Source organism: Tamandua tetradactyla, chromosome 9, assembly GCF_023851605.1.
Source record: "Tamandua tetradactyla isolate mTamTet1 chromosome 9, mTamTet1.pri, whole genome shotgun sequence".
In the NCBI taxonomy this organism is placed as follows: Eukaryota; Metazoa; Chordata; class Mammalia; order Pilosa; family Myrmecophagidae; genus Tamandua; species Tamandua tetradactyla.
The window spans coordinates 38,110,920-38,123,161 of record NC_135335.1 but is presented as its reverse complement, the minus strand read 5'-3'; the positions used below and the strand labels follow the sequence as shown (position 1 = coordinate 38,123,161).

Genomic DNA, 12,242 nt, shown 5'->3' with positions numbered 1-12,242 from the left:
ATTCTAAAAAGAAGGTAACGTGCTCAGTGCTGTGCCTGGGTAAACTAACATTGGAGCCTCCCCATAGCCAGAAAAGGCAGGTAGCATTACTATCCTCTTTTTACAGATGAGAAAATTGAGGCCCAGAGTTCAGTTTCTTTCCCAATTTAGGTGATAAAGCTGAGATTCAAACCCGAACTTCACGGCCCTCTCCCTGAACCACTGTTGTGTATGGGGGGCACGTGGGAGGCTTCCGCACAGGTGTGCTTGCCAGTTTAATCCTTCTAGGACAGTGCAGGTTCAGCCTCTTAGACATGGCAGAATTTGAAAGAGGAGATAGACCCTTGATCATGAGAAACTGGCCACCCAAAAGTCCTTCCAGCCTTCCCCAGGGAAAAGATTTCCTGCCCAGAAAGGGCTTGCCAAATCCTGGCCTGGGGTCCTATCGCAGGGGAAACTGGGAAGCACAGGCAAAGGGCCTGACAGGTGCTGCCACTTTGAGCCAAGAGATAGGAAGGAGCTGTGGTGGGAGGAGCATGTTTTCAGAGTCCGCTCTTAGCCTCACCCCATCTCATTCAGCTCTTCTCTTCTCCAACCATCTAGAAATCCTTAACCTCACCCTCTCATCTGCAGAGTGGGAACAGTAGCCATTTCATCCACACACCCCTGCCCAGTGGTGAGGCTGAGTTCTTCAGTGGTGGTGGAAGTGGGCAGTCCTGAGCCCACCTCTGCAGTAATGGTTATTTCTCTGAGCATGGCCCTAGGAGCACATTTCACCAGGCTCTGTGTTCCCCTGGTCAGGCAGAGGCATAGTGACATGCCTTCTGGGGGAAAATTACCCATTTATCTGGCAATCCTATAAAGAACCTTAGAGTTTCCTTACCGCTCGCCTCACCCCAGCCGTCGCAGGTAGGCATCTATATCCCATTTTGCAGGTGAGAACTAGGCAGCTCAGAGAGGTTAAAAGACACAGCAGTGTTATTATTTACAAAAAGCTTGCTGATATTTTGACCATCATTACATTAAATCTATTGATCAATAAGGGGATAATTTATATCAACAATATTGAAGTTTTTGATCCATGAATATGGTATATCTCTCCAACTATTTAAGCCTGTTTTGTATCTTTCAATATACAGATTTTATGGATATTTGTAAAATTTATCCCTAATACTTTTGTGTCTTTTGGCTGATATTATGAGTGATATTCTTAAATTTCAACATCCACTTGTGTGTTAGTATACATAAATGTAATTGACTTTTGTAAATTGACCTTGTATTCTGTGACTTGGTAGATTTACTCTTTTTTTCCCCAGTTGTCCCATTTATTAAAAAGTCCATTTCTGCTCCAGTGGTTAAACTCACTTTTTCAGATTCCTTAGGTTTTCCATGTACATCAGCATATTGTCTTTGAATAAAAAGAGTTTATTATTTCCTTGCCAGTCAAAAAATATGAATAAATAAAGCCAGCGAGTTGCAGAGCAGCCCGCAGGGGAGCAGGGACAAGAGAAGGGATGGGGATGTTAGCTCGATTACACCGCTCAGATCCCAGTTGCTTTCAGCTTCTTCCTGCCCTCTCCTTACACCTCACTCAGCGCCGTGAGTCAGTGCCACTACTGTTCCCATTTTCCAGATGTGGAAACTGAGACCCAGAGAGGGCAATTCACTGTCAGGGACACAGCTCCAAGTGGCCCCGGACCCGATGGTGACTCCCCAGCCCCATGGGCAGCGTCCACCCTGGGAGGGGCCAGGGCAGACCCCAGCAGCCTGGCAACCCCTCTCATTCAGCTCTTCTCTTCTCCAACCATCTAGAAATTCCGGAAGTTGACGGTCCCCAGCGCCGATCTGAAAATGCGGGGCAAGCTTGGGGCAGGCCCACGGACGGTGATGGTTAATGACTGTGACCCCAAAGGCAAGGGCGACGGGACCATCGCCACCATCACAGAGAAGGAGACGCACTTCTGAGCGGCCGCCCGTCACCTCGGACCCTTCTAACTTTTGATTCCACCCGCCCCGCAATGTGCATAAATGAATACCTGAAACACGTACTTCACCTAATGATAGGGGCTTTGCTTGTTTTGCACAGGATTTATTAACAAGTTAATTTTAAGGTGGCCACTGTACACTTTGGTTTAAAAAGTCACATTCCCCACCAGGCCCCCAATTATTATGTAAGTAACCACTGCAAAGGGATAATATTTGTACAGTAACTAGCAGAATCTTCTTGTGGTTTTAATCGATGTTTTCTAGGGGTTAGGAAGAAATGTATAATATTGTAAAACTTTTATACTTGAGCTGTGGGGAAGGTGGGGAGGCGACTGATGCCTGCCCGTGCCCCCCATGGGCCTTTTAACTGACCATTCCATATCCGATGTTTGTCCATGACCGTCTTCAACTACCCCTCCTCTGTGCCCCCCTCCTCTGTGCCCCCCCCCCGCCCTCCCAGGGAGGGTTTCTCCTTCAAAGCTTCTCTTTTCGAGCCATGACCTTCTTGGCAGTTGGTTTGCAGAGAGCAAGGCCACAAGGCAGAGAAGACAAAATCCTGCCGGGCCTCTGGACTCCTGGGGTGCAGGCCCCCCTGTGCTTCCAGCTCACTAAGTGACCTTCCCCGGGCCTCGGAGTCCCGTTCTCCCAAATGCAGAGGGTGGATCGGGCTGTCTCTGGGGGCCTTTGGCATCGTCTCCCCGGGATTCTCTTTGCAGCCCCTCACTGGCTTGCATACCTGCCATCGGTCTTGGATTCTTCTGAAGACTTGTAAGGACTGATCCCTGCCCACCCCCCACCTGCTTATGAAACAACCCCATGCATTTAAAATCAGGTTTCATCATGGAAATGACGTGATGGTGTCATGTGTGCTTCCCCCTAAACTCGAGTTTGATTTCATCTATGAGCAGGGCCCGCTCTGTGGAAGGTCTGCCTGGGGCCCTCAGCCCCCCATGACAAAGGCTCCTTCTTTCTGGTGATGTGCTCTCCCCTTTGGCTCTGCCTCTCTGTCTTAGCCGGTGCTGAGGGCTGGCTGGAGCCGGGGCTCTGGCTTGCCATGGAGGCTGGTTTTCTGGGTCAGAAAGCAGTGTCTGGTCTCCTTACATCTGCGGTTCCTGCCTCTGTGGGATGTGTGTCTTAGGACTTCCCACCAGCCTGCAATGGGGCGGGGGGGGGCTACAGCGGAGCCGCCTCTTCTCCCCCTTACTGTCCACTTACCTCCCCCCTTTCCCACCACTCCCTCTGCCCCAATCCTTCCTGTCCTAGCCAAACCTCCCTAGAGGCTCCAGAGCCAAGACAGGGGAGAAAGCATCCACTCACCGGAGGCGAGAACTGGGCGGCCCCACTGCCCCCCTGTGCATAGCTGGCATCCACAGAGGAGGCTGGGCTGCTCCCCTCGGAGCCTGGCCTCAGTCCTCTCTGGCTGACAACTCTCTTCTCTTGTAATTGGATTATACGTCAAGCCACTGCCTTCGATTCTGAGTTATTTGGGGATGGAGAAGTACATGCTTCTTCCTTTCTCTTTATGTTCCCAGTTTCTTTTGATGAAAATTCAGGCTTTCTCCAGGCTAAGACTGCAGTTTCCTATAGGCCTGAAAGAAAGGAGACTTGGCTCATACCTTAGCTTAACAGGGGGCCCATCTACTTGATTCACCCAAGTCCCCCACCTCCCAGCTTTTCAGCTCTGGCACGCTTCCACCTGGAGCCCAGGTTTGCTAACAGGGATTCCCGGCACCCCTCTGGGCAGGTGAGGATGCCAGGTTCTGGGACCCCTCTGTGAGTGCATCCAGCCCAGACCTGCCCACCTCTTCACAGACAAGCCACCCATCCTGTTCTCGGAAGCCCGGCCTCTCCACCCAGATGTCTCATCTTGCGGACCCAGGAAGACCCGGGCTCGGGCACACCCCTGCTTGCGTCCATCCTCCCCTGCTCTTATCTCAGCAGGTCCCCAGGAGGGAGCCTTCCACTGCTGCTGCTACGGTTTTCCACCAAGGACTTTCACAGATGCACAGATCCCCGTGGTCTGTCATCTCAGTGCACTGGCATCGTACGTGTGGCACCTAACACTTGACTCATTTAACACTACTCACGGGGCTGGGTGGCGGGAGCCTTTTTTTTTTTTTTTTTTTTTTTTTTTGTAATTTCCTACTAGTATTTGGGTAACTTTGGGGGGTGGGGAGGGAAATGCGGGTGCAGGGGAGACACACCATTGTAATGACTTTTTGATATTCAATAGAAACAATACATCCTTTCTGAAATATTTACAGTATAATTAAAATATGACAAAGTTGTACTGTTTTGCATAATGAACTTTTTTTTTTTGGTATTCAAAGGGCACAAGATTGTCTGCTTACTCATTTTTAAAAATTAAAGAAATGAACACACTATCATGTGGTTATTCCCAGCACATGTTTCTTTCTCCCTGTGTCTTTTTTGTTTGTTGGCTTGTTCGTCACCTCTGTGATATTCCTGCAAATCCAGCTTGGTTCTCTGGGTTGAGCTTGCATTTTCAACTTGGTGTTACAAAATGAAACACCCTGTGGATCAGGAGGTCACACTTCCTTTCCTTTTATGGAAGGTCTACTGTGTACCAGGAGTTCTGCAAAAGGCATTTCTTTAATCCTTACGACCATCCCATAAAGAAAGCACCTTCACTGCCCCATTCTGCGGATGGAAATTGAAGCGCAGAGAAGACAGTCAGTTTGCCCACAGTCACACAGCCAGCCAACAGCAGGCCCAGGGTGAGAATTCAGGTCCATTTCATCCCAAATCCCAACCCCTCAATCCATGTGCCTTATTGTTTCCATGCTTCAAGGCCCAAAGAAAGCAATAGGCACCTCTAATAGCAGGAACAGCTGCCACAAAACTCAGGCACCTGCCCTAGGACATGACTATAATGTCTGAGGCAGGCAGGGTGGAGAGGAAAGAGATAAGGATCTGGAGTCTGTAAGCCTCATGTAGACTCCAGGATCTACCCTTACCAGCCTCGGTTTTCTCATCTCTAAAATGGGGAGAATAGCTCTTATGATGCCAGGTGATAGGAAGATTCCGTGAACTCATGGATATGAATGGTAAAGCTCAAACTCACACTGGATATAATTATCCTTCATAAATAGTGCTCACGGTCAAAGAGCGTTTGTGATATTGCTCAGAACTGAAGCAAAATCTCTAGACTTGGGTCTGAGCTTTCCAAACAACTGCTCTAGACCGTGAGAACATATTTTGTCCTGCCAGCCCATGGTACAGTAAGGCCATCTACATACAGTGTCTGTTCATTCCTGTCTGGTTGACTCTTGCTTAAAATTCCTGATCTCAGGGCCCCCTTGAACCTGTCTTGGCCTCTAAGCTTCTCTGATGTGGTAACCTCTCACACGGAAAGCTCTCCACAAATTTGGATGCGCAGAAATCAAGAATTGATAAAATCTCTCTGTAGAGGGTCCCTGAACAGTTCATAACTTCATAGAGATGTAGGGATGGGTGCAGTCACCTAACCCCAGTCATCATTCCCTGCTCATGTCTAAAAGTGTTTTGTATTAAGTAGCTGTCAGCAGCTAGACCAGAAGAGGCTGTCTTGGAAACCTGGTTTGCAGGTCCTTGAGCCTACAGAATTGGCAACATGGGGCATTAATTTACCCAGTAGACCCTGCAAGCTGCAGTGTTTGTGCTGGCGACCCCTGCTGGCCAACTATGACTCTGCAGCCTAGCTCTATTAGACAGCACAACTAAACCAGAGAAGGGGAGGGGAGCTTTGGAAATGACGTCAGTGGATAACTCAGGCCTAAGAGATTTTCCTCTGGGATGAGGGAGCGGATCAGGAACCAAAGATCAGGCACTTTCTGCTGAGAGCTTCAAACTGGAAAATTGGAGCCTTTCATTCATTCAGCAGGCCTTTATGAGCATCCACTCTCTTCTATGCCTGTGTAGGACCTAGAACCAGGGACATGCAGTGTCTTTGCTCTTCATAGTCCTGCAGTTGCCCAAGAGGAGAGGTCTTCTGCCTCCTGTTCCCAGCCTTTTCTAGCCAGTTTGAACTCTCCAATGCAGCCCTGGGAAAGACTTCCCTCTTCTCTGGGCCTCAGTTTAGCCATCTATAGAAAGGGGTAGGAAATGAGATCCAGAGAGGGAACACAGCTGGCCCAAGATCCTATAAGAACTCATTCCTCTGTACTCCCAGCTCATGTGCATGCCCCTGGACTGTTAAAAGTAAATGAGCCCTTATTACCCATGAGGAAGCAAAAATGGTTTTTGGTGCCTACTCTAGATCCTCTCTGTCTTTCACCTTTGAATAAGTTCTCATTTTGTGAGAGTTATGGAAGAAGTAGCATGCTCCCTACTTTGAGAGTGTCCAATCCAACTGAAGTGTAAGAGCCAACCCCACAAAAAACTAGAGAAGAATGGGCCATGGACCAAGTGCTCACACAGTGCTAAGAGTAAGACTAAGAACAACTATTTATTGAGCACCTACTCTGTTTCAGTGTCAGACCTGTATTACTTCGTTGGATCCTCACCATACCATTCCACAGATGAGAAAACTGAGGTTTATAAACTGCTACTAACTTTCCAAAAGATACACCAGATATATTTCCTGGTAAAAGGAGGAACTAGGCTCGAACCAAGGTTTACCTGGGTCTAAACAGAACTCGTGCACCCAACCACTTAAGCTAGGAAGTGGGACTTGGCTGTACCCTGAGGCATAGGAAGATTTAACCAGGCAGGAAGTATGAGGAAGGGCTTTTGAAGAAAGGGAACAGTCTGAGCAAAGACAGAGGCAGACAGATGTCTAGGGAAGCAGAACAGAAACCGAAGTTCTCCCTGTCCCTGCTCTGCATCTACAACACCTCGTGCGCCTTCACCAGCTGTGAGCCTGGGTGGCCCCTCCCTGATATCTCTGACGGAGGAAGGGGGTCAGGTCACAGCATGCTTGTCAGGGATGGCACCTGGTGAAGTCCTTGGCACAGAAGAGGTGCTCCATGGGGCAAAGGGTTTGATGAACAAGTGCCTGGCTTGCCCCAGAGTGGGCAGGTATGAGGAAGGGAAGGGAACAAACAGGCACTGAAGGCCTGCTCAGTGCTAGAAACTATGCTTGGCTCTGTCATATTTGTACTTTGTCCTCAACCACCCTGTAGGCTGGCATGGTCTTCACATTCTACCAATGAAGAGACAGTCTCAGAGAGATAGAATCCTAAGGTCACAGAGCTGGAAAGTGGCAGAGCTGGGAAAAGAGCCCCAAGTGCCTTTATCTCCAAGGCCCAAGCTCTTTCCACAAACCACCTTTGGGAGCTGCCGAGTGCCACCACAGCCTCCACTGTGACTTGGGAGCACCCAAGGCCATGGTAAAATGATGGAGCCATTTAGGGAAAGCCTGAGGGTCTTTAGGTACCTCCAAAAAAACTTCTGGTGACATACCGGCCTCTGGAAGCCTCCATGGTTTTCCAGAAATGATAAAGGGCCTCTGGGATTCACCAAGATGGACAAGGGAATGTTTAGAGACTTTGAGAGTGAAAAGGACCACTGGGGGCTCTGGAGGCCTGAAAGAGGTGGGGAGGGGGATTTCTAGGAATCTAGTACAATTGTACAGAGCCATCAGGAGTGATAGGTCCTTTCGGGAGTGACAGGGGTAGGGAGGGTCACTGGAGGGTATAAGAGTAATAGGGGGCCGTGGGGGGAATGAAGGATTATTGGGAAGCATACAAGAGTTACCGGGAGGCGTTATGCATTATAAAAATATCAGAAAAAAAATATCAGGGCCACTGGTCATTACCGAGGGACACTGGAGCCATCCAGAGCTTCCAGGAGTGCTGGTGTCACTGCGGGAGCTGCACCTCCAGAAATCGCCCTGCAGACTGCAGCCGGGAGGAAAGAGAAGGAGGGGTGGGAATGCAATGCTCCAAGAGGAGGCCCAGGGCTGTAGAGCTGAGGTCGGTGTGAGCGAGGAGGGCTAGCCGGAGGTGCAAACCACGAGAGGGGCAGTGGGCGGATGGGGCCTGGGCCAAGGATTCCACGACCTTGACCTCTCTAGGCTGGTGTGGGCCTGACTTTTCCAGGGGGGTCCTCCCGTCAGCCCGGTTCCAGCTGAAACTTGGCTTTTCTTATTCTCCCAGACATTTTCTCTGCTTCCTTTTTGGGGGGGTGGGGGTGGGGGGCATGTTCCAGGAATCAAACCCAGTTCTCCTGCATGGAGCATTCCACCACCGAACCACCCCTGCACCTCTGCCTCCCTACTGAGTGTCTTCCAAAGCGAGCTGTTCCTGAACTGAGAAGGGTTTAGTGGCCTGGTCTGAGCAGAAGCTTGGACACTTCCAGAACTGGGGATGTTGAGGGGGAGCCCAAAGGAGGAGTCTGGGTCTAATCTCCGGGAGCCCCTGACAGAGGATGGAAAAGGCGGAGTGCCAGCCCATATCACTGTTGAGCATCTCACATGCGCCTGGCATAGGGTCGAGCGTTTTCAATAAACCTCAAAACAACCACCACAACTGTTATTTATCTCCATGTTACTGGATTGGAAAGCGGCTCAGAGAGGTGGAGGAACTTGCCCAACATCACACCAGCTGAGCTGGAATTCAGAGCCAGGTTTATCAAATTCAGTTCTTATTCAAACCTGAGTCCTCGGCTTTTTCCCTGTGCACCACGCAGCTATTGACTTGCCCAGGTCCCCAGTAGGGCAGAAGGAGCCCCATGCCTGCTGTCCTCATTACTGCCCCCCATCCAGAGTCCTGGGCTCTGGCAGGCAGCTGCCCATTCACACCCTGGTGGCACCAAATCAGCCACCAGGTGGCACTGCTGCTAAACCCAAGGCCCCTCCCCGTGGTCCAAGCTCTGGAGTGTGAAGAGAGAGCGAGAACTGGGCTGGAACTTGGCAACCAGAGGGTCCAGGACAAAGAGCCTTCTCTTGTCGTAAGGGCACAATTCATCCTCAGCCCGCCCCATCCCCACCTTCTGCTTGCAAAAACTACTCCCAACAGCCAGGCTCATCTGCTTTCTATTCTCAATCCCCCACTCACTGGCTGTGTGACCTTGAGCAAGGTGCTTGACCTCTCTGATTTTGATGTCCTCATCTTCAAAAATGGACCTAATAACCTCCTTCTGGTAGGGACGATGAGAGAATGAAATGAGGTGGTATGTCCTGAGTGTCTGCACCTAGGAAGGATGTGGTTCTCGTTACCTGTTGCTTTTCTCAACCTGTGCCACGAGGCTCGGATGCTGTGTGCCTTGGAGAACATCACTTTGCCTTCCGAGGCTAATCATAGGAACTCTCCCTTTTGGTTATTCTGAGGACTCAATGAGCTAGCGGCTATATGCTATAAGTCTTATAAAGCACCAAATAAACAGGAAAGGTGATTATTGAAAAGGTTATTAGTAAAGCTTCCAGCGAGGTATGGCTGTAAATAGTGCTGAGGGGTGAGAGGCCCAGGACAGCTGTTCAGGACTGTGGGATTTGCCTACAATCCTTAGGAAAGGCTGTAGGATTTGCTCTGAGACCAGGGGCCCAATAGTAACACAGCAACCCCCCCCCCCCAGACTCCCCCACCTCCTCCCTGGTCCCAACCTCCTCCTAGCCCCCTCGAAGCTCTGACCGCATCCCATTTGGGCACAGAATTGTATACAAGTTCGCACACAGAACAAAGATGGGAAGGTCAAACGATAAAATGCAAATGAGGATTATCTGTAGGTGACCAGGTTTGGGCTGAATTTTTCTTTTCTATTTTTTTTTCTTGCACATCTTTAAAAACAAAACAAACAAACACAGACTATCTATTGCTTTTACCTTCCAAAAAACAAAGTCAATACAGCTACTTTCAAAAATCCTCTTCTCACCGCTGAGAAGTTGGTTACAAATGAAGGCTCCGAGAGGAAGGAAAATGATTCTCCTGGGGCTGGGAAATGGAGGAGGGGGGCGGTGAGAGAGAGGAGGGATTGCCACCGAGAAAATTCCCTCAGTTTGCCGACTCCAGACTCCCCTGAGAACTGGGCGGCCCACGAGCCTCAGGATGAGGTCGAAGCAAACGAAGCACATGGGCCACATAATTCTTCACAGCATTTATGGGCGTTCTGGCTGCTCTGAGCTCGTCGTTTTTTGCAGGGATCTGTTCACAGCTGTTCACGAAGGAGAGAAGGGAGTGAACAAGCAAAGAAGCCACATTTTTGTTGAGTTCTGACGCTTTGAGATATCGCCACCCTTTTTATCTCGACAGATACCTCCGAATCACATGTACCCATTGGCAGGACTGGGATCAGCTGCCTAATTCACAAACGAGGAAACTGAGGTACGGACTTGCATACCTGAAAGGCTTGTGGCTGTCTCCTTTTGGGTGTCCCTTTGGGTATCTGGAAGTCAATTTTCCCAATTGAATTCATCACCTCCAACTCTTACCCCCATTTCCAGTCTGTTTCAACCCATCTCAGTCATGGCACAAAACCCAAGTACCTCATTCATTCAGCAAATATTGATTGAACACCTACCCTGTCCCTGTCTCATGGAACTGATGTTCTAGTGGGAGAAGACAGCCAGCAAACATTTTATAAAGTAAAAATATACAGTAGGCAGAAGATGACAAATGGCCTGGCTCAAAATAAAGTGGGGAAGAGACATACGGGTGGTAGCAGTTTTAAATAGGTTGGCCAAGGAAGGTGAGGGAGGGAGCCTGTGCATAGCTGGGGAACGAGCATGCAGGCAGTGGACCGCATGTGCAAAGGCCCTGAGGTGGGAGCTTATCTGCTACCTTCAAAGAGCAGCCAGGAGACCAGGATGGCTAAAGCAAAGTAAGCAAGAAGGAGAGTGGTAGCTGTGGGGTAAGGGAGCAGGCAGATCACCAAGGGACTCGAGGCCCAGTATAGATGTGAGATGAGGAGCCTTGCGAGGGTTTTGAGCAGAAAAGGGACACAACTTGAATTCTGTTTTAATGAAGCCCCTCTGGCTGCTGGAGTGGGGAGCTGGCGGGGCTGGGTGGTAGCAGGGAGACTTGTGAGAGGGCTTTTGTAATCCAGGCAAGAGATGATGGTGTGGACCAGGGAGAGAGAAGGGAAAAGGTGATCAGATTCTGACATATCTTATAGCAAGAAACTGACTGGCTTTCCGAACAGGTTGAAGTAGAGCATTATGAGTTGAACTGTGTCTCCCAAAAAGATATGTTAAAAGTACCCTGATATCCACGGAGGTGATCTTATTTGGAAATAGGGTCTCTGCAGAAGTGGTCAAGATAAGATGACGTCTACTGGAGTAGGGTGGGCCCTAATCCAAAATGACTGGTGTCCTTATAAGAGGGGGATAGGAGGTGTAAGGGTAGTTTAGTGACAGAATTCTCGCCTGCCATGCAGGAGACCCAGGTTCGATTCCTGGACCATGCACTTCCTGAAAAATAAAAAAAATTCAGCAAATGGTGCTGCAATAATGGGATTGTCACACAGATAAAAAATGATATCTGACACACCCACCCACCCACCATACAGCATACAAATAAAAAAGAAGAAGATAGCCACAGGGGAGAAGTCTAGGTGAAGACAAAGGCAGAAATTGGAGGGCCGCACCCGCAAGCCTAGGGACTGCTGGCCAACACCAGAAGCTAGAAGAGCCAAGAAAGGGTTCTCCCCTACAGAATTTAGAAAGGGCACGGCCCTGCCGACACTTTGATTCTGGATTTCTGGCCTCCAGAACTGTGACCCGATATACCTCTGCTGTTATTAGCCGCCTAGTCTGTGGTCCTTCACAGCCCTAGGAAACTAAGACGTGGGGGGTGGAAGTAAAAGGGGAGGCAAGAATGCCCAGGAGGTTTGACGCCTCCTCGCTCCCCACCTACTTTCACCTCAAAGTCTCGTAAACCCACTTATTCCCTCCAACCCAGCCAGTGCCCTGGACCCACCATCACCATCGCTGCTCGCCTGCCCTCCCAGCACCCCGTCTGCCTCCCTCAGGCCACTCTACCCTCAGTGATAGCGTATTCCACACCTGTCAGCTGCCCTAGGCCACTGGACACAAGCCAGCGCACCTCCCCCTCCCCCCACCTGCTGACAAGAAGCTTCCTTTCTGTCTGAGAGTCAGCACCCCAGAAGGAAAGCAGATGGGCAGGAGTACCAGCAGAGGGGGGATTGGAGCTGCATTTCCAGAACCCACCCTGTCCGCCACCCCTCCGCACCCACCCACTGAGGCCAGCTCTGCGGTAACTCTGAGGGGGAGAGGGTGGCAGCCTGGGGTTGCCAGGGAAGTCTTCTCTGCTGCCACTGGCAGGGGCTGGACCTTGAAGAAGCATATAGTTTAGTGGTTCAAGTGTAGGCTCTGGTGGCTC

General features: G+C 50.0%; 1 protein-coding gene across 1 annotated transcript in view; it reads left to right on the top strand.

Annotated features, from left to right (window-relative positions):
• The window catches only part of SLC6A11 (solute carrier family 6 member 11), a 141,294-nt gene extending 137,223 nt beyond the window's left edge, over positions 1 to 4,071 (top strand). Inside the window, exon 14 of the mRNA XM_077116557.1 lies at positions 1,792 to 4,071. Within this exon, the coding sequence (XP_076972672.1) occupies positions 1,792 to 1,944 (153 nt within the window). The 3' untranslated portion in view covers positions 1,945 to 4,071. The remainder of the gene's footprint in view (positions 1 to 1,791) is intronic.
• Positions 4,072 to 12,242: the final 8,171 nt, after the last annotated feature.